At 33.9% G+C, this 21,445-nt stretch overlaps 1 protein-coding gene across 7 annotated transcripts in view; it reads left to right on the forward strand.

Annotated features, from left to right (window-relative positions):
- LOC124638583 (high affinity cAMP-specific and IBMX-insensitive 3',5'-cyclic phosphodiesterase 8) overlaps window positions 1–21,445 on the forward strand; it is a 227,686-nt gene that overhangs the window by 191,561 nt on the left and 14,680 nt on the right. For all 7 annotated transcript variants that reach the window (XM_047175604.1, XM_047175605.1, XM_047175607.1 and 4 more), the window contains one exon: window positions 21,164–21,221. In XM_047175604.1, the coding sequence (XP_047031560.1) occupies window positions 21,164–21,221 (58 nt within the window). The remainder of the gene's footprint in view (window positions 1–21,163; window positions 21,222–21,445) is intronic.

A 21,445-nucleotide genomic window follows, 5' to 3' on the forward strand; every position in this document is an offset into this window, starting at 1 on the left:
GGGATCATTAAAAGAATTCCAGTTATAACACAACATATCTCCATATTTCCCAATAATTCTCAATTTTCATTCACAATCGATTGATACAAAAATGTATTTTTGCACGGAATATCTACAGAAGATACGCTGAAATTCAGGCTCACAGATAATACCGTTCATTCAGATTGATAATTAAATCTCAGTCATTGTTCCCATATTTCCGATAATAGAGCGCATTGCGCCATTCACAGTATACCTTTAGTCACTTTTTGTTAATCGATATGATTTCAGTTTTAATCGAGAAAGTGTATTTCGATTCAATCGTTCTACATATGAATTTACAAGAGGATAAGATATCCATATTTAAATGTGGAATTTTATAATTACTGGATTAAAATTCATGTTTAATATTTTACTTTACATAATTATAAGTTTACAGAATAAACATTTTCAATATTCGCCGACGGCCAGCTATCAAACACTAAAATCCATTTTACTGAAATATTTCATTTCAAAATTCAGATTATTAAATTAATATTAAAACATTCTCTTCGTACCAAGTATGTTCTTATGTTCAAATTAATAAACAGTATTAAATCATAAAATGAAAAATAATTTGTTAAGAAACTTAGTCGGGGTACTTTTATAAGGAGCGTCCTTCTCCCCTGGTCATCTAAAGGTAAAAGGTTGATCCTCCCCTACATTATTGGCTGCATAACTGTCTCAGGTTAATTGCAAATAAATTCCATTGTTGTAAGCCCCAAAACGGCACATAACAGATTCTATGGTACTTTTATGCCTTCGGCTGGATTTTGAACAACGTAGAAGTTACTCGTGGTGACACCGTAAGGGAAAAATGGGTGCTTAACTTTACCCATATTTATGTTTGTGCCAATTTGGATACACTGCTTTAAAATAAAAACCAGCCCTTGGTCACTTGAAGTGTCAGCATACCGGTCCGTCAGTACTTTGTAAAGAAGTTGAGCATCATCATCCTCCTGCCCTTATCCCAATTTTATTTGGGGTCGGCGCAGCATGTTTTCTCCTTCCATACTCTTCTATCTGCCGTCATCTCACAAGTAACATTCTTTCTTGCCATATCTAAAGAAGATGAGCATTTATTTTAAAAAAATACTGCCTGCTACTTTGCTGGATTGACAACACAATTTTACGTGTCTCTCCTCGTGTCCTCTGCTCTGCTATAATAACAGAGTAATTAGTGGGCCATTGTTAGAAAATTGCTTATTGGGGTCACATGTCAGTTTCCCAGAATCTTTCCCATACATCGCGTTAGCGATGAACAATTCGCTCAATATCGATCTCCAAAAATACCTCCTGTACACCTTTAAAACAAACTTTGAAGGTTTCTCAAAATCTTCGCGTAAAACAGATACATTGAAAACTCGTCGAGTTCCAAAAGTTTTGTTTGCAAAACTCGACAACGAATCGATACAGTTCAGTCAACTCGTGCTTAAATTCTTTAATTAAATTACTTTTAAAGGCTATTGGCTATTTGTTGAAGAGCCTGCTTACTGGCTGTCTCGACTTGAAGATGGTTTGTTGGACTTCACAAACTTCGACGATTATTATAATTTGATAGAATTAGCATTGCCATTCAACGTGGCAATGCAGCCAGTCTTCTGGGCACGTTTCCGGAGGACAGTGATGCGGAGGAATACTTCGACGCCTGATCGATGCTCTTTTATATTTTATGTTTTATGTTTATATATATTTTGTATATAGTATTTTATTTTTAGTTTTGTATAAGGATAAGTAGTTTAAGTTTGTATATATGTATAGTGTGTACATTGTAGAAATACATATAAAACTAGATATATTTGATAATGCTTCTGTTCATTGAACTTGCTTTAGCTAATATTATTTTTAAAGATGAGATGAGCAGCATTAATTTGCCGTTATAAAGTTTTAACGCGTGTAAGCTTTTAGATCCTAATATCCAAGTACAGCAATGTGCATATAAAATTGAAAACTTCTTACGCGAAGGTGTTAATGTAAAGTAACTTACCTACCTAATGTTTTACGGATACTTTGTAGGAAACCTGCAGACTCACTCTAATGTGTCTACTGAATCTACCATCAGATGACCACAGTTAAATTATGGGATTGCAGTACCTAAGTATCAGTAAAACCTTACAACAACGACTATTTTCTTCTCTTAAAACTCATTCTTAAAATCTAAGCATTAGGCACCTTTTGATGCCCAAGTTCATTAACACCTTACTCCAAAAATCTCAACATACCAACTCATATCACAGGTCATATATCTCTTACACACATGGGTACTTAACACCCCCGGTTAGTATTCCGCACTCAGCGGGTGCAGGTTATGCCTTATCTTTATCTTTTGCACGTAAAACGTAACTCGGCATTAACTTAACGTCCATACTTCTTGGCGTATTCTTTACAGTCGTCGGTAGAGGGTTAGGACACGGATTTGAAGGACGGTTTTTCTTGTGTGAAACATATTTAGGAGCTGAAAGCATAATATTTTAAATTGGGACACACTTAATCTATAAAGCATGGTTCCGTTCCGGTTGAAAGCTGGTTGTATAATAAAATGTCCTTACACCTCACGATTTAAATAAGCATTTTACGATTGTATTTTTTCTGTAAAATTATTCCAACCGCTAAAAACAAAATTCCTGAGAAAGTACTAAGATTTTCACCCTATCGTTAGAAGATATAGACCATCAAACATCATCTTATAAAAACCTAAGTGAATCATCTCTCTCAGTTAGTATAACGTATAAAATCTCAAACATGATTCTATACTTAGACATCAAAAAGTTACTTTCAGCGCGTAGTAAGACTGAAATCCACATACTTTTCCTTTTTCCTAACACTTTTAAAGTTACCTTCAAGTATACAGTTCTGTATGCTAATTTCGCAGTACATTGGAGTACTTTTTCTACGTACTTTGAGTATCTGTAAGAAAAGCGAATGTTTGCGTGAAGGGGAATGAAAGGCAGTTACGTAATGAAATATTGGAGGAAATTCATTTAGCCAACCGATTGATTGGCGGTCTCATTTTATAAGGCGATTTTTCAATTTAAAAGAGAGCTATGAATTGAGATACATAATAGCCAACTTTTACTGTAATATGTTCTTATTTATCATTTTTACGAGGCTCTGTTTTTGTTAGTCTGACAGATAATAAACAAACATGTAATCACTTATCTCATTATAATAGATATCCTTGAATACTCTATCAGTTTCTGAATGTATTAAAAGACTTAATAATATAGTGTAGTTTGTAGCCCACTAACTCAGAAAAAATATAATTTTGCCTTTATTGAACAAAGTTTAATTTTATACACAATTTAATTAAACACAAGAGACAAGACAGCCTATTTATTAAATACCCAAGTTACTCTTCATCTTACACAACTTACAAGTTAGGCGTACAAACAGACCGCCCGATTTCCATAGAAATGAATCTTTGCATACGGCTTAAGTAGCAAGTTGGCTCAACTTCGACGGTCGAACAAACTTGTCTATAACACAAGTACTGAGATACTTTATCTATAACATGTGACGTATATGTACAGGCCTCGGATAAGTTAACAAACTTGATACGCCATTGCATTGCCTTTCGCTCTAACAGGATGGTAAAAACAAAGTAACATTTATTTGGAAGAATATGGTTACAGTAAGTAGATACGAGAGCGCCTCTCGGACTGTTATAGGATGCATGGACTATCTATAAGCATCAAGTTTATGCCTCTGTGAAAAATTGGCAAACACTGAATGTTTGCCATTTTTGTACCGATTTTCCAAAAATAAGGAAGTTCTCAATTCGGATATTTGTATTTTTTAAGATGGGTGCATAACTATGTGGTCATAAATGCATAAGCAAGCTGTAGACAACTATTGGTTGTTTTGCCTCGGCAAACACCCTTAAGTTTTCAGAATTTTATGGATACACATTTCAGCTCATGGCGTCTCCGATTATTCAAGTGATCTAAGGTACAGACACAATAACTTACTAGCCAGTACATTACTTTGACAACTTGTGCATTATAAAGTCCTAACTGTAGTTGTATGTACATACAATGCAACTCAGACATTTTAAAATTTACTGAAATATTCCGGACCATACTGGGCTGGTTTTCCATAAGCAAAGCGAGGAAAAGCTGTTGATAGCTTTCTTTTAGTTTTAAAGATTATTTTCGTGTTAAAAATAGTAAAAATCAAACTAATGTGATGTTTGATGATATTAAGAATGAAACATTATTTACTTAAACTAACATAAAGCTATCCACTGCTGTTTCCTTTTTTTAGGCTTTCGTTTCTTTTTCTTCTTTGGAAGACGACACTATAGCAAACCTTTCGCTCTGCATGGAAAGCAAGCCTTCTAAGTTATGTTTGGCAGTAGATGTTATTGTCCTTCGTACCTCTCTCACAAACATTTTAATGTGAAATACAAAGGAATCGGTGACTCGAATACTCTCTGTTTGTAATAAATGGGAATCCTTCTGAATTGTACCAAATGAGTATTTTACCCTTATATTGTACGTGTATTTCCCTTTATCTTCACGCCAAATATCAACAAAATGCAGTTAAAGTACCTACTATCAGAAACTCATAAATTCTCATTACTGTTAGAACTTTGATATTTTAAATGTTTTGCATATTGCCAATTTACATTTTTGGAACGTGCAACATTTTTAATAAACAAATATCACAACACAAACAAAACGAAACCCAAATGCGGGTCCCACATAACTTATTCCGAGAATCTAAAACCATAGCCAAATAAACAAGCAGGGTGATTCTAAAAGCATTCGGCCCGTTCAATTTCGGTGCACGCTACTAAAAAGCTATTCACAGACTGCCAAGCCAATACCAGGGAGATCGGAGTCTGCGTAAAACGAAACACAAAAGATATATAGTTAATTAAAGCGGGAAAGGGTTTGACAGAGGACTTCCCGGATACGAGCAAACATGGAGCCAGGATGTGACGTCATGGGCTAAATGATTTTGTTAGCTTTTAGAATATATATTTACATTTTTATTTTATCCAGGGTGCGATATAGGCTTTCAGGTTATATGAGATACTTTCTAATTTTCTTAAAATATGAAATTAAGGCCTATCATTTATTATGTCTTTTTTACAATGGATAAATATACCATTATGTTCTAGCTAAAACAAAACTATAAGTACCTAACTTTATTCCATTTGCGAAAGAAATCATAGATATTTACAATCGGAATCCAAAAAAAGATTTCTTAACAAAAGAACATCATTTAACTCCAAATTGTTTTGAAAGAGAAAATATAAATATCCCATTACTTACAATGATTTGCTGAAAAAGAGGGCTTAGTAACGATATTTTTTCTAAAATCTGAGTTTTGAGACGTCCCGACACAGTTGCTAGGCGAATAATTGGATATTTTGTAAAAAATAAGTTAGTTCTCTGGGGCAAAAAAACGCGGTGTATCAAAAAGGTTTCATATGACGAGTATGTTAACTGTATTCCATAACAAATTATTAAAAACTCTCGTATATTTCTAACTAAAGTTTAACATAGTTATCTTGCAAGCAATTCCAGAGCTATACCTAAAGGCCAAAGTTTTGGTTACCAACTTTAGTTTATATTCACTTTCGGCCATTAAAGTTTCCCTCACTCTATGGAGACTCGAGGGCACAACTAAACTGTTTTGTACTTCTACTTTCTGTTAACGTACGCCAGTTTAGTTAAGTAATTAGTCTGAAAGTTTGTGTTACTTTAGTCTTGTCCGAGCTTTCCATTTTAATATGGCGTTTAGAAACCCAATTCAATGGAGCAAGCTGTTTTAATATGATCTGTATTTTATTCAAATTCTATGATTGGAAAAATGTTGTTTAAGTTTACATCTTACTTCATGGGATAGCATGATTAAAAAAAGAAATAATTAATTAAACATGGTTCTAAATAATGCCCTCAAATAAATAGCTAAACGGGTATGATAAGAATATATTGCTTAGCTATAGGTAATCAAATAAGTATATAAGTCGATAAAGTTACCGAAGTAATGAACCCGTTCGTCCCGCCCCGCGTTACGGCAAAAGGGAACACCTTTAGAAGATATAAGGAAGTCATCATTACGATCCGAAGTTCGTGACTCAAACGAAACTAGGGCTGTCAAATTTATTTTATTTTTTATCTCCTTTTGTTAGGTACAGCGAGAAGCATTAAATGTACTGCAGAAATTGTATTTGAGTACATTTGTTGTATTTTTGCAGAATAGAACAGTTGTTTACCTGATGAACTAAAATAACATTAACGGACTTACATAGATAGATTCATTTATTTGCGTAGAATGTATGTATACGAAATTAAATGTGACAATATTTCTTATTTATCCCGTGAACATTCTACCTTACTGGCTTAAAATTCTAGCTTAAAGCTGGGTATTCATGAAGACGAAGAAGAAATAAAAGCTTGTTAATTCGTTACTACTTTGCATTACTAGTTTTTAAAACATACTAAATCCTTCTAAAATAACGAAGATTCCTTCGAATCCTTCAACAAAAAATAAATTCACCTACCTCTTGGCACCCCTATGAACAGTGGTTGGGTACAAGTGACGAATAAATGGAGCACAATTTCGGTGACTAATAAGTTTTTGTTTGTTGTAACCTCCTTGCGGCCATCTCAATATTTGCAACGTGAAAGACCGTGTAAAGCCGCTTTGTAACTAAATGATGCTTAAAAGTTAGCTTGTTTTTTTTGAAGATTTATAGCTCTTGTTGAGTTAGATTTTTATATAAAATTGTAGGGGTTTTTGAAATGTTTATGTTTCAATGTAAAGTAGGTAGGTTACGAAAGTTAGTAGGTAAACCTGACAAGTTATATGGGTAAGTTTGTTAGCCTTTCGTTGGTTGGTCAAAATAGTTCCATGCCTTTTTTTAATCGAGTCAGTAGATTATGATCTCGTTTGTTGAGCTTGCCATAAATAAGTATAATTTTTGGGTTATTATTTATGTTCTGATAGTTTTAATAAAACAGTAAGTACATATTTTAAAACTTCTAGACTAGACCGGATTTTTTTATTTATTTACAAGTTACAAGTACATAAACATACACTTATGTTATTTTCTTATTTTCCTAATGTCCATATATCCATGTTACTTCTAGAATGACCACATAATGACGTCACAAAGTAGTCACGGAGGTGTATTTACGGAGCCGCCATGACGCTTTTACCCACTTCCCTAAGTGTCGGAGATGTGCTTTACAGTTCACACATTGTGGCGCTTGAACCTACATTTTAAAGGCTTTACTGGATTCATGATAAGTTTTAAATGGGATAAGAAGTCTTAGGAAGATGACTAGGTTAATTGTTGAGTATTTTTTAAGTTCTCTTTCTTTCCATCTGTCAAATATAGGCATCCTTCAATCAAGGAGCTAGGATTCGTATTTTTTTGTTAAATACGTAGATAATTGGCGACGTAACGTATTACAATCAGTATGATTTAAAAATGCTTTTTTTTACCCTTCCACCAATTATAGCATACAAAAACAAACTTATTTTCTCACAAATTCAACTCCCAACTGACTTCGCAAGCCAAGCTCAAAATCTGGGGTTGAGCCGCGTAAACCGAGGAGGTTTGTATGTCAGTCTCAAAGGAGTCTGCAATGCGAGATAAGTATGAGCTTGCAACCCAAGACGAAATAAACTGCCTGAAGCCAATTAGCGGACTCTAAAAATACTCTGTTGGTTTTACCCTTGCGAAAACGGGGTAGGTAAACCGCATTTTTAAAAAGGAAGTCTTAATAAATTATGTTATGTCAACGAGGTACCAGACTAAACATAGCGGAATTATAATTTTGATTTTTTTACATATATTCGAATTTCAAATTTCAGTTTATTTTTTTGGAATGTCGCTGTCTATTCTAACTTAAAGCATGCTTTTATTGTTCTCGCAATATTTGGTTCAAAAACTAAAATTCTGTTTGAAGACTAATAAAGAGTTTCGAGATCCAATTGTCTTGTTTATGTATGCGGAAGAATATTAATTATGCCAGCTGAAGCTTTGCTTTTAGTAGCGCTTCGTTATTTGACCTGTGCTAGCTGACCTAGATGAGATTTCCTACAGACTTTCTAGCACATTCCGACAGAAAAACAAAAACTATAGAATAGCTTTTGAATTTGAACAATAAAAAAAAATTTTAGTGCAAAATTCCAAATCAAATTAACTAAACGGTTTTTGTAGAACCATTCAGCAATTTGAAAAGAGAACACTTCACTAGGGGATTGTATGTGCGCGACTATTCATAAAATGTTCCTATGCATAAATGTAACGAGTTCCCAGAATTCATACTGCGCCTAATAAAACCTTTTCGAACGACATAAATGAATATCGACAGCGCCAATAAATTCTATTGAACGTTATAATTTCAATGTTCGATATTTAAATTCCAATGTTTGATATTAAAAAATACGTTCCATTTTTAAATATTCATTGAACCGAATAACACGTCAGTGAGAATACTGGTCGGTTACACTGAAATTGTTTCAGAAAAATGTTTTGCGAATTAAAAACTTACCGAGTCCATTAGTCTGGAAGCTTATCGTACATTAACGAGTAACCACGTTGTTAAACCATTTACTAAATTGGTTTATAAAGTATGCACTGAACTCTAGGCAAATACATTTACCGTTTAATATTTGACTTTAACGGTACCAAAATGGTTGGAACTGGACTTCGAATTCTAGTAACCAACCCAATTTGCTCTGAACTTAATTACTTGGAAAAATCCGTTTTCGTGCGGCCTGAGGGAAATTTTATCGTTTTTTTATTGTTGTTTAATGGGTTATTGTTATTATGGGAAATTGTTTTAACATGATCTTCATATTATTATTTAGGGGGTTTAATTTATATAACTACCTATATTATTTTAACAACAGAAATTGGGATTTTGTTTTGTTATTTAAGTAATTATGATCAACAGTTAAACAATATTTATTAAGTCCAGCTATAATAATAATCAACATAAAAACATGCACAAAGGAACCAATTAAATAAAAATGTTCTTTGTAGAAAAACGTCATAAAAACTGGAATGTATTCATTTACAAATAAATAAATAACTGTACCTATCGCTTCAAAGTGCACCAATGTGTATTCAAAAATCCGATTGCCCAGTTGAAATTCATTCTGCTTGCATATGTCCTGATATTAATTGCAATACAAATAATTGACTGTCATGCTTTATAGAAAGTTTAAATTTCGAAATGTTGTTTCGAAATTCGCACTGAGAGAAATTGGAAAAATATTTACTGAATTTCCCTTAAGGATGTTCTTATAATCTTCGTGATGTAGTATTAGAAATCAACTTAAATTAATATTAGAAGATAAATTCTTCAGCTTATTAGATAGGTTGCAGGGTTGGTAATACCAAAACGTTAAAACTACATGTCCATCCAGTGATCATCTGTTTAGCAAATATTTTCGTCAAGTACATAGTTTTATGTATTTTTGTACTCTAAATCCGTTAATTGGTTCACTCGAATGTTTACTCTAATGACAAACTTTTCAACACAACAATTCCATCACATTCGTTTCAATAGTTTTTCCTTCTACAAACTTTTCATCCACAAACTAGTCTAAGTACAAATTCGCTTTAAATCCAAACTAGTTGTTAACATTCCGACACTTTTCCCGTGTGATACTAACTAAATAAAAGTCGCCACTAGATGAGGAAGCGAAACCGTCAGGGCTAGCAGAGCTAATTTAAGTTTTAAGTAATTTAATAACTTAAATACATTAATTATTTGTATTGAAATCCTACGTTTGCCTTTTGGACGCGCTGTCCGCTGATAGCAATGCGGATCTAGACACACGGCAGTGTGTCCGTCAAGTTCGAGCAAAAAAAAGTGACACACCGGCCGTGGGTCATATTACACGAACCATTTCGGGCCAAATTCGACCCCCCTATAACTCAAAATCTATTTTATTTACGCATATCAAATTTCTACTATCTGTTGAGACCCCCTTACTTATCTAAAATACAAAATTTCATTAATATACCTATTGTAGGTTTTGAGATATTGACGTCAGAAAAAAAGCAAGTTTTAATAGAAAATTAAATACTTGATTCATTGCGTTTAGTAGGTTTATAACAAGGTGTGTGAAAACTTGCCAAGTAACATCATCAAAAAGTAACTATTTTTAACTGAGGTATGTGTATGGAACTTGGTACTTATTCAGATCTCACTTCTTTTATAGGCGAAGCATTCCCATATTATCGAACTTGGCAGCCTTTCACACTTTTGTTTTGGGTAGGATTTTTCTTTTTCATGCCATTTTCCGAATAAGTATTTTAATAGTTCGAACCTACCAGGTATTGTTGTCGACTAAATTAATTAAGTAAATTGCACACATCTGGGTTGGTTCAGTACAAACCTCGCAAAGTCGCAACCTGTAGACTTGAGAAACAGTTTAGTAGGTAAATGAGGCATAGAACTATTGATGCATTTTATACTAGCTTGAGCTGTTAACGGAAAAAACAGCATGTATGGCTTATAACCTACTTAAACCCAATTTTTCACTAACAACCCTACGAGGAACTAATAGGGTCGGCATGAATTGTAGTAGTACAGACAAGCCAACGTGAGGGGATGAGACGCAATTTAATTTTGAGCCCAGATAAATTGGATTTATGGACGGCACCGCCACTAAATAGATTGTTAAGTGCAAACTGTATCGATAAAAAATAGCGCGCGAAAATAAATGTCACACTGACAGTGACATGTTTATTTTTGACATAATGCTATTTTTTTTTTAATTCCAAAGCAAATGAGAATTTTACGACTGGTGTAACCTCCTATTCCGTGTTTGAGAAGGAAACCCTAATTAGGGTATTTAATTATAATACTCTACACGTGTACCTATTATAAGAGACTTTGCTGTTGCTAACTGCTTATATTTTTTCTCAGATTTTATTTAGAATAATTTGAGATATTTTTTCGCTTGTTAGCAACTAAACACCACTTTAATTCGTTTTTCTCCGAAATTGGAACGAGTTAGCGAAAAATGCTTGTCATAGTTTTTACCTACTTGGCCTAAATGCTTCAAGAAAAATAAAAGGCTTTCAAATAAAAACCCAGTCAGTTAGTAATTAGGTAAAGTTAAAAAATACATTTTTGTATAATCATCAAACATTAGCAGCGTGTTTTATACTAATTATCAAAAAAATACGAACATTAATAAGACTTTATCTACTATTAAAGCTAAACAATGTCAGGTTAATGATTTTGGGTAGACGAGCAAAATTAATTAATATCTATTTGAGAGGTCAAACCATGTCACAACCTCATTAGTTTACAGAGAGGCTAGAGAGGGAATTAACGTAATCATAATCACTTTCACTTTGTCATGTTGTCCATACCCATAGTAACAGTATACTGTTATTCACAGAAATTAAAATAAAATCTATTATATTATTATAAAAAAACTATATATGTAAATGAATTTATATCTGGCCGAAAATATGTAATGAAGAAATAAAATAATCGAATATATTATGCGAAATTCAAATACCCCTTTTTATTTGGTCGACGACTCCTTTAAATTCTAATTTCAAATGATTGAACGACCAGTAAGCAAACCATAATGCAACCTTTTTTTCTTCACCAAGAGAATAAGTTGGTAATATTTTCAAGGAAAAATTGAGTAAAAAAATCATCTATTGCTTGAAAAGCTTTTTATTATTTTATTATGATACTCGATCTCAACCTCGTTATTGCCTTCAGTACCGGCTGAAGCCAGAAAATACTGTGTTATTAAATAACAGGTAACTTTCCAATAAAAACTTACAAAGGAAACATCACTTGAAGGATCTTTTATGTAGTTCTTCATCTTTTTTGTTTTCTTCTATGAAACAAAAAAGATATAAAACTAGCTTGAGTGAATCTTTTATCTTAGTATGGAATCTATAAAATCTAAAATCAATATTTCAGTGTAGAAAGGAGGTTTTCTTTAAAAAAAAAACGGAGGTAAACATTCCGCTTTATTTCTTGACGAAAATAGATTTTATGTTATTTTGTGATTTCAATCTAGGTGCACGTCAATACGAAAGACTCACTCAGTATGATTTACGTCTCCATCTGTCGTAACTCGCTCCGCTACTAGTTTACCTACTTTAAAAATACAATGATAATATAGCCTGACACTTAATTATCTCTTTCTTTTTCTACTTTAAAGAAAACTTTTATTTTTTTAAGGCTAGATCAAGCTATTCAATCATTTAGACCTGTCTTAATTATTCTTCGTAAAGAAGTATATTTTAATTTTGCTTTTGCAGAGGCAGTTCAAACATAATGGAATTAAATTAGAAAATTAATCTGAAAAAGGGTCTTATTTTTTCATTATTTTTCTGAAATACAGTGCCAACCAACCACCATTCATTATGCCTTGAAAGATTTTCATTCAAGAATTCTCAGTTCTTTCACAAAGGGTGCGTGCAGTAATAAAAATTCCATTATGTTTTATGATCTCTAGTACTTACTTGATCAAACTGGCATACTTTGTTAAAAAAGTGTTCAATGTGAAATGCTGCAATTTCATTGTTCTAATGTCGCATAAAAATGCTATGTCTTCAAAAAATAGTATCCACAGTATAAAAACAAACACGATAAAAAACAATCGGACAATAAAACATTTAAAAAAGGAACAACATTTTTCATAAAATAAATTGTCAAAGGTAACTTCAAGTTGTCTTCCTGACGGTTTATTAAAAAACAAAAAAATTATCACTCTTTGTAACATTTTCGCAACGTCATAAAAATAACAGCGCCGATGTTATTTCAGATTTTTTATTAAAGTCTCCGCGAAGTTTTTATTGTAAAAGACCAGTTAACACAAAATTGATGATGAAGCATTTTGCTTTATAACTTGATTCAGTTTTTTTACTTTTTATTTTTCTTTTCAACTTTGTTGAGAAAGATTAGATGGGTGAGGAAGAGTTTAATATTTATATCCTAAAAACACATATAAGGTATATTTCCTCTTAAACTGTACAATTCTTCAATAACTCAAATATTGCCTTAAAATTGAGAACTACGAGATAAACTAAGTATTTTAAGACAAAATAGTGATAATTATACAGTCCTCCGGCAGCCTTTACATCCCAAGACTATTAAAATCCTGTACCCTTTACGAAGTCTTGTTCAAAGACATAGTAACACACATAATATGTAGTAGTATCTATTTACCGATATAACTGTGGTAGACAACAAACCCCATTGTCTTCTATCAGGCCATTCTGACAATCCATTAGCTCCCTTTGTCAATATCCAGCAGTTGACACTGACACGTTCGTTAAAGAGTTCTGCTCTATGACTCGCCTTTGTCTTGTCTTTGTATTTATAAAGGCAAAGGTAACAATGGCTGCGAGATCAATGTTCTCTAATCGTCTAGTCTTTTCTTATGACGTGTTATCAAGAGCAAGAAGGGTTAAAAGGATTACAAGATATTTTCTGATTTACACCCACTCTATGTACAGGTTTGTTACTGTCAAAGTAAAATATGTAGGTACTTAGGTACCTGTTACACTAATTAACAAAAGGGAAAAATAATAAGTATTACATTGAATAATATTATCGATTCTTTATTAAGGAAAGGCAAAACAATAACATATTTTGTACCACAACTCAAGGACAAACAACATACCACTTTAAAACTAGCATCATAAATATCACTTCAATTCAATTTCAAAGGCAAACAATTTAATTAAAAAGTCTGTCGTAAATAATCAGAGAGGGCAACGGATGGTTCCGAACAATATTAATAGCCGGAACATGACTCGTAAACCATCTTGTTCCGTATCTGTTACCGTCCAGCTTAAATTACTTTTTAATATCGGAAAATTGCTCCCGAGAACCACTTACGTATAGGTACCGTGAACCGAGCAGGGATTTGGCACAATACGCCTGTTGCCTGTTCCGAATGAAAAAATATGATTTCATTTCACGCACATTCACATCCCTAGCGGATTATTTCGTACACATGTTTGGGCAATTTGTATTATTTTTTTAAATTCTTTTCGAAATTCGAAACTATTGTCGGCCTGTGTTCTGTTACACGTGTATTTTATGATCTTTTTTTAAATATGAATGGTTAATTTCTATGGATTAGAATTTTACAAACGGCTTTATTTTTCAGACAGTGGTAGAAAATCCGAATGTGATTTTTTATTGAATGTTATTTCAAAAGTGTCTTAAAGTAAGCATGGTTTTTGATATTCTTTCGTTATGTCTTCATATATTTTCATTTACGAGTACGAGTACTATATGAACTCATGAACCACAAGCAGAAAACAGGTAACTTACTAGCAAAGTAGAGATAACTCCTTTCACCCAAGTTCAGTACCTGGAGCCCAATAACCTCAGCCTCAATATCTAGAAGTAACAAATTAAACTTGGGAAACATAAAAAACAGAATAAATGCGATGCAATATTCCGTAGCGATCCATCCCTTTAATGAAGCAATCCCTTTTACAGACCATAAAGAGCGCGATGACCCGTGCCAGCGACCTAAAATGTTGGACCTCTGTCAATGTAGCTAGTTTTCAATGTATTGCAATTTTGACAAAATATTTTCTAAAAAAATAAAGTACCTACCTATATTTCAAAAACATGAAAGTTTTCGAACAAACATACACACTCGAGTTAGGTTTAACTACTGTTTTTTTTTTTAAATTACTGCTAAATACGGCTTTTTTCCTATTATTTCATTTAATTCTTGAGATGTAAATCCTCCTTTGATTTATATGACTAGCCTATGATACTGGCACTTTTGTTGATGACGTTAAGAATTTGAAAATGGAACGCTCCTCCATTGAAAATCTAAAAATATTCTGTTCCGTTTTCTCTTTACTTTCTGTTCCAAGGTTTATTTATTTATGTTGTTTGTATAACAAAACAAAGATTTTTTACCGCAATTTGTACCCTATCATCAAAGCTTGCGAACTATTAAACTTACCTACCATACTTACTTGACAGCGTTCCAGCCTACACGAATTTTCGCGTCAGTCAAACTTGTCCTTCATACCAGGCCGTGTAAAGATCAAAAGAATTACCAAAACAAAACGTAGTTCCCTTTTGTAGTTCGCGTTGTTTATAAATTATATGTACCTACCTACATAGTGCGCTTTGACGTCGAAACTTTGAAGGACTGTGACGCGAGCATAGAGGTGAGCTTAGGTTTTTTTTTCGTTCTTTTTGACAGTTTGTAGCTGTCTAGCGATATTTTTTTTAAATAGTCGAGCTGTGGAATCGTTTTTGTAGTGTTATAAGAGTACGAAATTATTATTTTTTTTAACCAGGATGAAATTCTTTTAATAAAGTAGCTTCTAAATAATAAATAGATAAACTCTAAAGCATAGGTAATTGAAGTCCTGCTTAAAGGAAGATGTTAACATTTTATTGTTATCTTGTTTAAATAGCGTTCTTTATCGTAACAAGAAATTTTATTAAAAGCTTTACTGGTGAGATGAGCTAGGGCATTTTAATTTGTACTTAATAAGCAAATTCTTCAGTACCTCTACATATGGAGTAAGTTAGTGTCACGCAATAAAACCACTACGTAAAATAATAATATTTACATAAAAAAACTTAAAACACGGTACGTATGTACTCAAAATGAATGAATACTCGTTTACGAAGATATTATATTTCAAATTATATTCAAAGTTGATAAAGTGTTTATGAATATTTATACTGATGCATTTTAAATTAAAAATATAATTCATTCGCGGGTAAGTTTTAATAACAATTTTATAATTTATTCGCATATTTTCCACTATAAAATTCAACGTCATTTGATGTGAAAAAGTGTTTATTTAATAGACCTACATAATTTCTATAAATGAATTTGATGACACGTAACTACATATTTATCTTATAAAAAACCTTAATACGGTAGAAGCTACACAATATAAGAAATTCTTCGTATTCCAATCACGGAAACCCGGAAAATATTTGGTACAAAGGAAATTACTTGGAGTATTCCGTCCCGTATCATCGGATACCACACAATAGTTTCATATGACGTCAATCTTGTACTTACTTTATTTAATAATACTAGCTGTTTCCCGCGGTTCCACTCGCGACTTAAAAAGCTTAGCTTAGCTCCCGTCCCTGCGGCTCCTCCGCTCGCCGCCGCTCGACCGCTCGATCAGCTGCTCGTTTCTGCAGCCTCGGCGAAACATCAAAATGTACGTCGAGACTACGCTAGCGTCATAGGTAGCAAAATTGATGCTACGAAGAAGCCCGTGCCCGTAAAGGGACAGAATCGGGCTGACGATGAGGGGTTCGTTACGGTGCAAAGGAGGAAGCGCCGTCAGCGAACCAACAAGAATCGTTGCGGCACGGCTCCTGTTGAGCCAAACATCAAAATTCGTGCCGCCAAGCCGAACACCCCGGTGTACATCTCCCGCCTACACTACACCACTAAGGCGGAGGACATCGTGGAGTACATGCGTCAGAAGCTGAAGTACGCCCCGAGAGTGCAGCTGCTGGAGTCGCGCCATAACGCCAACTTCAAGGCGTTCGTGGTGCGAGTGCCAACGTGTTTCCTGCACCTCGTGTTGGACGAAAACTTCTGGCCACAGGACGTGGTGTTCCGTCGCTTCCGCGGACAAGTGCCACAGGACCGCACAGTGCCATAGTGCATAAGGAAGTGCTATTAACATAGTTTTAAGTTTTTATTTACTAACAATTTTGTATAACATATGTATGCTAGTTTTAAGGTATTTATCTATGGGCCTTTGATGCCTGAAAATAAAAGTGATTTGATTTTGATTTGATTTGATTAAAAATCACTCCGTTTAGGCCGGATAAAGAGTAGCCTAATGTCCTACCTCAGGTTGTAGAGTAGACTATCTGTGTACCAAATTTCAATAAAATCGGTTCAGTAATTTGCATTCAATAAAAACAAACATTTAATTCTAACAGTTACTTTTGCTTTAGTAATATAGGATATAATACAAGGATGAATATAAAGCTTTCTATAAAACAAAAATACTTTTTTACATACGTAAGTTTTTTATTTACCTACGTCATTTTAAAAACTGATAGAACTGAAATATTTACCAAGACCTCAAAAACTCACTAAAACAAGATCCCACCAAATCACACACGCAACTAAATAAAATAAACGTAACAACACACAATACAGAACATCGTTATCTCAGCTCAAAGATTAAGCGGCACAAAGATGAAGCGATCAGACGCGACTAACAAAGTAAAGGGTCAGTTTCCTACCTAAGAGGTTAACCACTGTGAAAAATCTTTGACAGGATTTTTGCTGAGCCCCACGATTTTCGAGCCAGTGGCCCGGAAAAACTTCTCGCGTACAAAGTAAAGCGCTACAAGGTTTTTTTTTCTTTTAAGGCCATAGTTGAGTAACTTTCTGAAAATTGCTTTGAAGTTATTGTTTTGAGTGTCCTAATTCTGTTGGTTGGGTAAGACCAGATTATTGAAAGAGAAGGCGTGGTTTGAATGGCTGATGGAACTAAATATCTCTAGTGACGTAGGTAGTAAGTAATATGAATTTGCATACACAAAGGTACTTATGTTGAATCAAATATTGTATACCTAACTTTGATATATTTGTCAGATACTCAATATAGTATCTTCAACCTCAACCAGCTTTTATGTTGCATACATTACCAATAAAAAGATTTTTAATAATAAATACTTCCAAAAAACCATCGAATTCAATTAACCTAATCCAATAGAAAATATTGTAAACCATTGAACTATCCGATAAACGAATCACGAATCTATTTTCACTCAATATTTTGTAATCTATTTTGTTGTAACAAAAAACTTATTACCTATACTCGTTCCCTTTTGTGTTGTGTTGTGTACTCTTTGCTCCGTGGCTTGAATGGGTTATCAATGGCAGCCTTCGACCCTCAAAATATGTACTTCAGACTATCTTTTGTCCGATACACATTCTGTTTTAGGTAAGACTTACGCTATGTATCTTATAAATCCATATTTATCCATCGTATTTTTCTTTGTCTTTATTTTTTGCTCTGTGTAGCAATAAATTAAAAAAAAAGGTTTGTTAACCTCTCTCCACCATATTAAAGCTTTCGTTGGCCTTGCTGCAATTCTTCGTAATTTTTCCTCTTTCTTGAGGACATAAGTTATGTGGAAAACATAAGTTATTTTTCCAAAAGAAGTTTCAAATGAAACAAAATAACATGTAGGTAAACTCAGACCTCATCATTGCGGGAAATCTTCACCAAGACCATTTCTAAATCGAAAACAAACCGAGTTACACCCACCCTTACGCGACATCCATTTATCTCCGAAAAGGCTGAACAAACGCACCCTTTTACATAATGAGGTACAAACCACCAACTTGAAAACAAAAGCATTCAACAAGTCACAAACCCACACATAAGGACAGACAAACACACTCCTAACCATGGAGAATAAAATGACTATCGAAGATGTCATAACGCAAAATCTCCTAAGAAAGTAGCGCATCAAAATGCAGGTGTTCAGGGAACGAGTAAGTCACTAGCTCCACCCGCCTTCTGTGGAACTCGTCCATTATTTTGAAAATAAAATCACCAATCAATCAAGACCAATCTTTGACAGATGTATTTTGATTTGTTAAAGAACCCGAACGTCTCGTTATTTCTAGTAACTGATCACGCCCACCGTAGGTGCTTGACCTACAAGAAGCCGCCTAACCTACCTTCCTTATGGTATCTCCACTACTTTCCATCCTCCGTACTCCTAACTATAAAACACAGCTTTGTCTCTTATCAAGATTAATCGTAGTATGCAAATAATTAAGCCCATATAACGTACTCACTTTAATTTATTATTCACGAAGGACTAGAACAGTCGCGATCACAAATCCAAGCGATTTGTTTTGATAAGTGTAGTGACAGCGAAAGCGAGATTTGCCGCCATTGTTGTGGATGCTATGACACTGTGAATGGATGATTGTACCATAGGGGTCTGTGAGAGACGTTTGTGTTAACGGAAACTTTACTTGATAGGCACGTGACAGAAGTACAAATAAAAGCGCAATTTGAATTAGGTTTACCTGGTAATTTTGTGTGAAAAAATATTATTTCAATGATAACACTTTCAGGATATATTCTTCTAGCAAAAATATTGAAAATTGCATCACCCTAATAAACACCCAAATGCATTTACACTTTTTAATACTCTAAAGCTCACTCTCAACATTCACCATCATTTTAACTTCACAATTATTTCAAAGACTTTCCTTACTTAGTCTACTGTCTCATCTACAGATTGCCCCAAGTCCGATTTCGGAGGGAATTGAAACAGAGACAATGTTCCCCAGATAATATTATGTAGAACTTGACGTTCAACCAACCTTCTTGCTGATGGATTGATGAATGGTCACAACGCAATGTAAATAAACGTTTACACCGAGAAGGATTACTGCTAATGAATTTGTGATCCCCTGGTAGCCTTGACACAGTTCCGTTTTGTTTTGGCAAATTCGTATTTGAATAAATAAAGCATCCGTGGTTTTGCTCTCAGTCGAGTTGGTTTGAAGATTAACAGCCGATTCCTAGAGATAGAATTTTGAAATTAGCCCCATACAAGTAGGGCTGCCATCCGTCCGGGTTTCCCCGGATTTGTCCTCGTTTGGAGGCCGTCCGGGGGCCGTCCGGGCGGGGTTTCAAGAAGTGTCCGGGGAAAACTCGGACACTTTTCATGTAAGGTGCTTCCCCTCATTGAATTTAAGTATATGTTAATAGTAAATAGATCCCAAATTAAATATTATTTTGTTTAAAAAAAATCGTACTCGTTCGGGGAAAAAATGCGATTTACGCCAAATGTCCGGGTTTTTTTAATGTTTGTCCGGGTTTGGCGAAATTCGAGATGGCAGCCCTACATACAAGTAATATCAAATTCCTATCTCTAGAAAGCAAAACAACGGATAGAATAGAAGAAAGATAGAGTATTATATAGGAACGACCGTAATAAGATTACTTCTCTCAAAACAAAACTAGTAAGATGTTAACTTTACTGTACACAGTTAATGATAGAAAAACAAAAGCAGTCTGTTTTATCTAACAAAACACTTCGCCGATGTACCAAGTTAATCTTTCACTTCTTTTTTGAAATAGAAATGGTGCTTTCATTTAGAATCCATTAGCATTAGATTCTTTGACTGTGTGAGTAAACTTGGTTACCAAGCCAATATTATTTCTACATGGACTGCTAAAAGCCAGCGTTACTCGTTATATAAACACGCGAATTTCCACGAACCTTTAAGGCTGAAAACGATATATTACCTACTAGATATGTACCTACACATACGTTCACGTAGGTAGACATATTATACTGTTGTATTACCTGAAAGTATCACAACTGAAATGTCGGTAATGTTTCCCGGAACTAGTTTTAATAATGTGCAGAACTTTAATATAGCAGCATGATTGATTTCACAGTTCCCAGTATTTCAAAAGATATTTTACTAAAGATGTGTGTATATTTTGCGACTCATTTTTCACTTCAATATCCTGAAAAACTTTGTAAAAATACAGGCCCGAATAAATAAGCCGACTAAAAACCATTTCTCACTACAAATTTTAATTTTTACAGTACAAAATAAACCACAAGCACTATGTTACAGAAAAACATAAAATAAACGTTAAAACTCAACGGGCTTGTTTTAAAAATAATTAGCTATTCATCTGAAAACGACTGCTTACCTGTTACCAGTAAAAACAGCAAAAAGAGGTTCGTAGAAACGTCGGAACTTATTCATGGCGGATCGGAAAACTCAGTTCAGTTTCATGAACTACAGACGGATCTCGAAAGCACTGAATACTTAGTACTTAGTTTATAAAGCCGGTAAATGCGTAATACTAGACATGTTTGTTAATAATGACTGATATTCTTGTTAGTTTCCGATATTGTAATAAGCCTCTAATTATCCTTATTTCGCCTAACTTTTCCTATCAATATTAAGGTCCGATTTTAGGCAAAGTAGGCGCGAATTGGTATATAATTGAATGTTATTTTAGAAGTTTATACCTAATTTTTGAACTATCGAGAATTATGGAAGTTTTTAGTCCATGTCCTATATCTCTACGTTTTTGTAAATGCCCAAAGTTATCGTAATCGTTCGATCTCTAATGTGCTATTTTTGTTTGTTTCAGTGCATACCTGAAAGACGACTTCGTGGTCCTTCCATACCTGGATGCTGGTTTCAACCGGGTGAGTTTACCGACACAAATTAATATTGCAACCTTAAGGTCGTAAAAAGAACGTAGCTTCTCTGCTTAAAATAACTAGAGCCTATTTTAACCTGTGTATCTTAGGATTAAATATAATAAATATATATTTTTAGATAGCTTTATTTTCATATATAACAGTAACTTATTATGATACAGCTCAGTATGACAAGACAACGTATGACAACACAAAAACGGATTGTCCGC

Source organism: Helicoverpa zea, chromosome 17 (genome assembly GCF_022581195.2).
Source record: "Helicoverpa zea isolate HzStark_Cry1AcR chromosome 17, ilHelZeax1.1, whole genome shotgun sequence".
Taxonomy (NCBI): domain Eukaryota; kingdom Metazoa; phylum Arthropoda; class Insecta; order Lepidoptera; family Noctuidae; genus Helicoverpa; species Helicoverpa zea.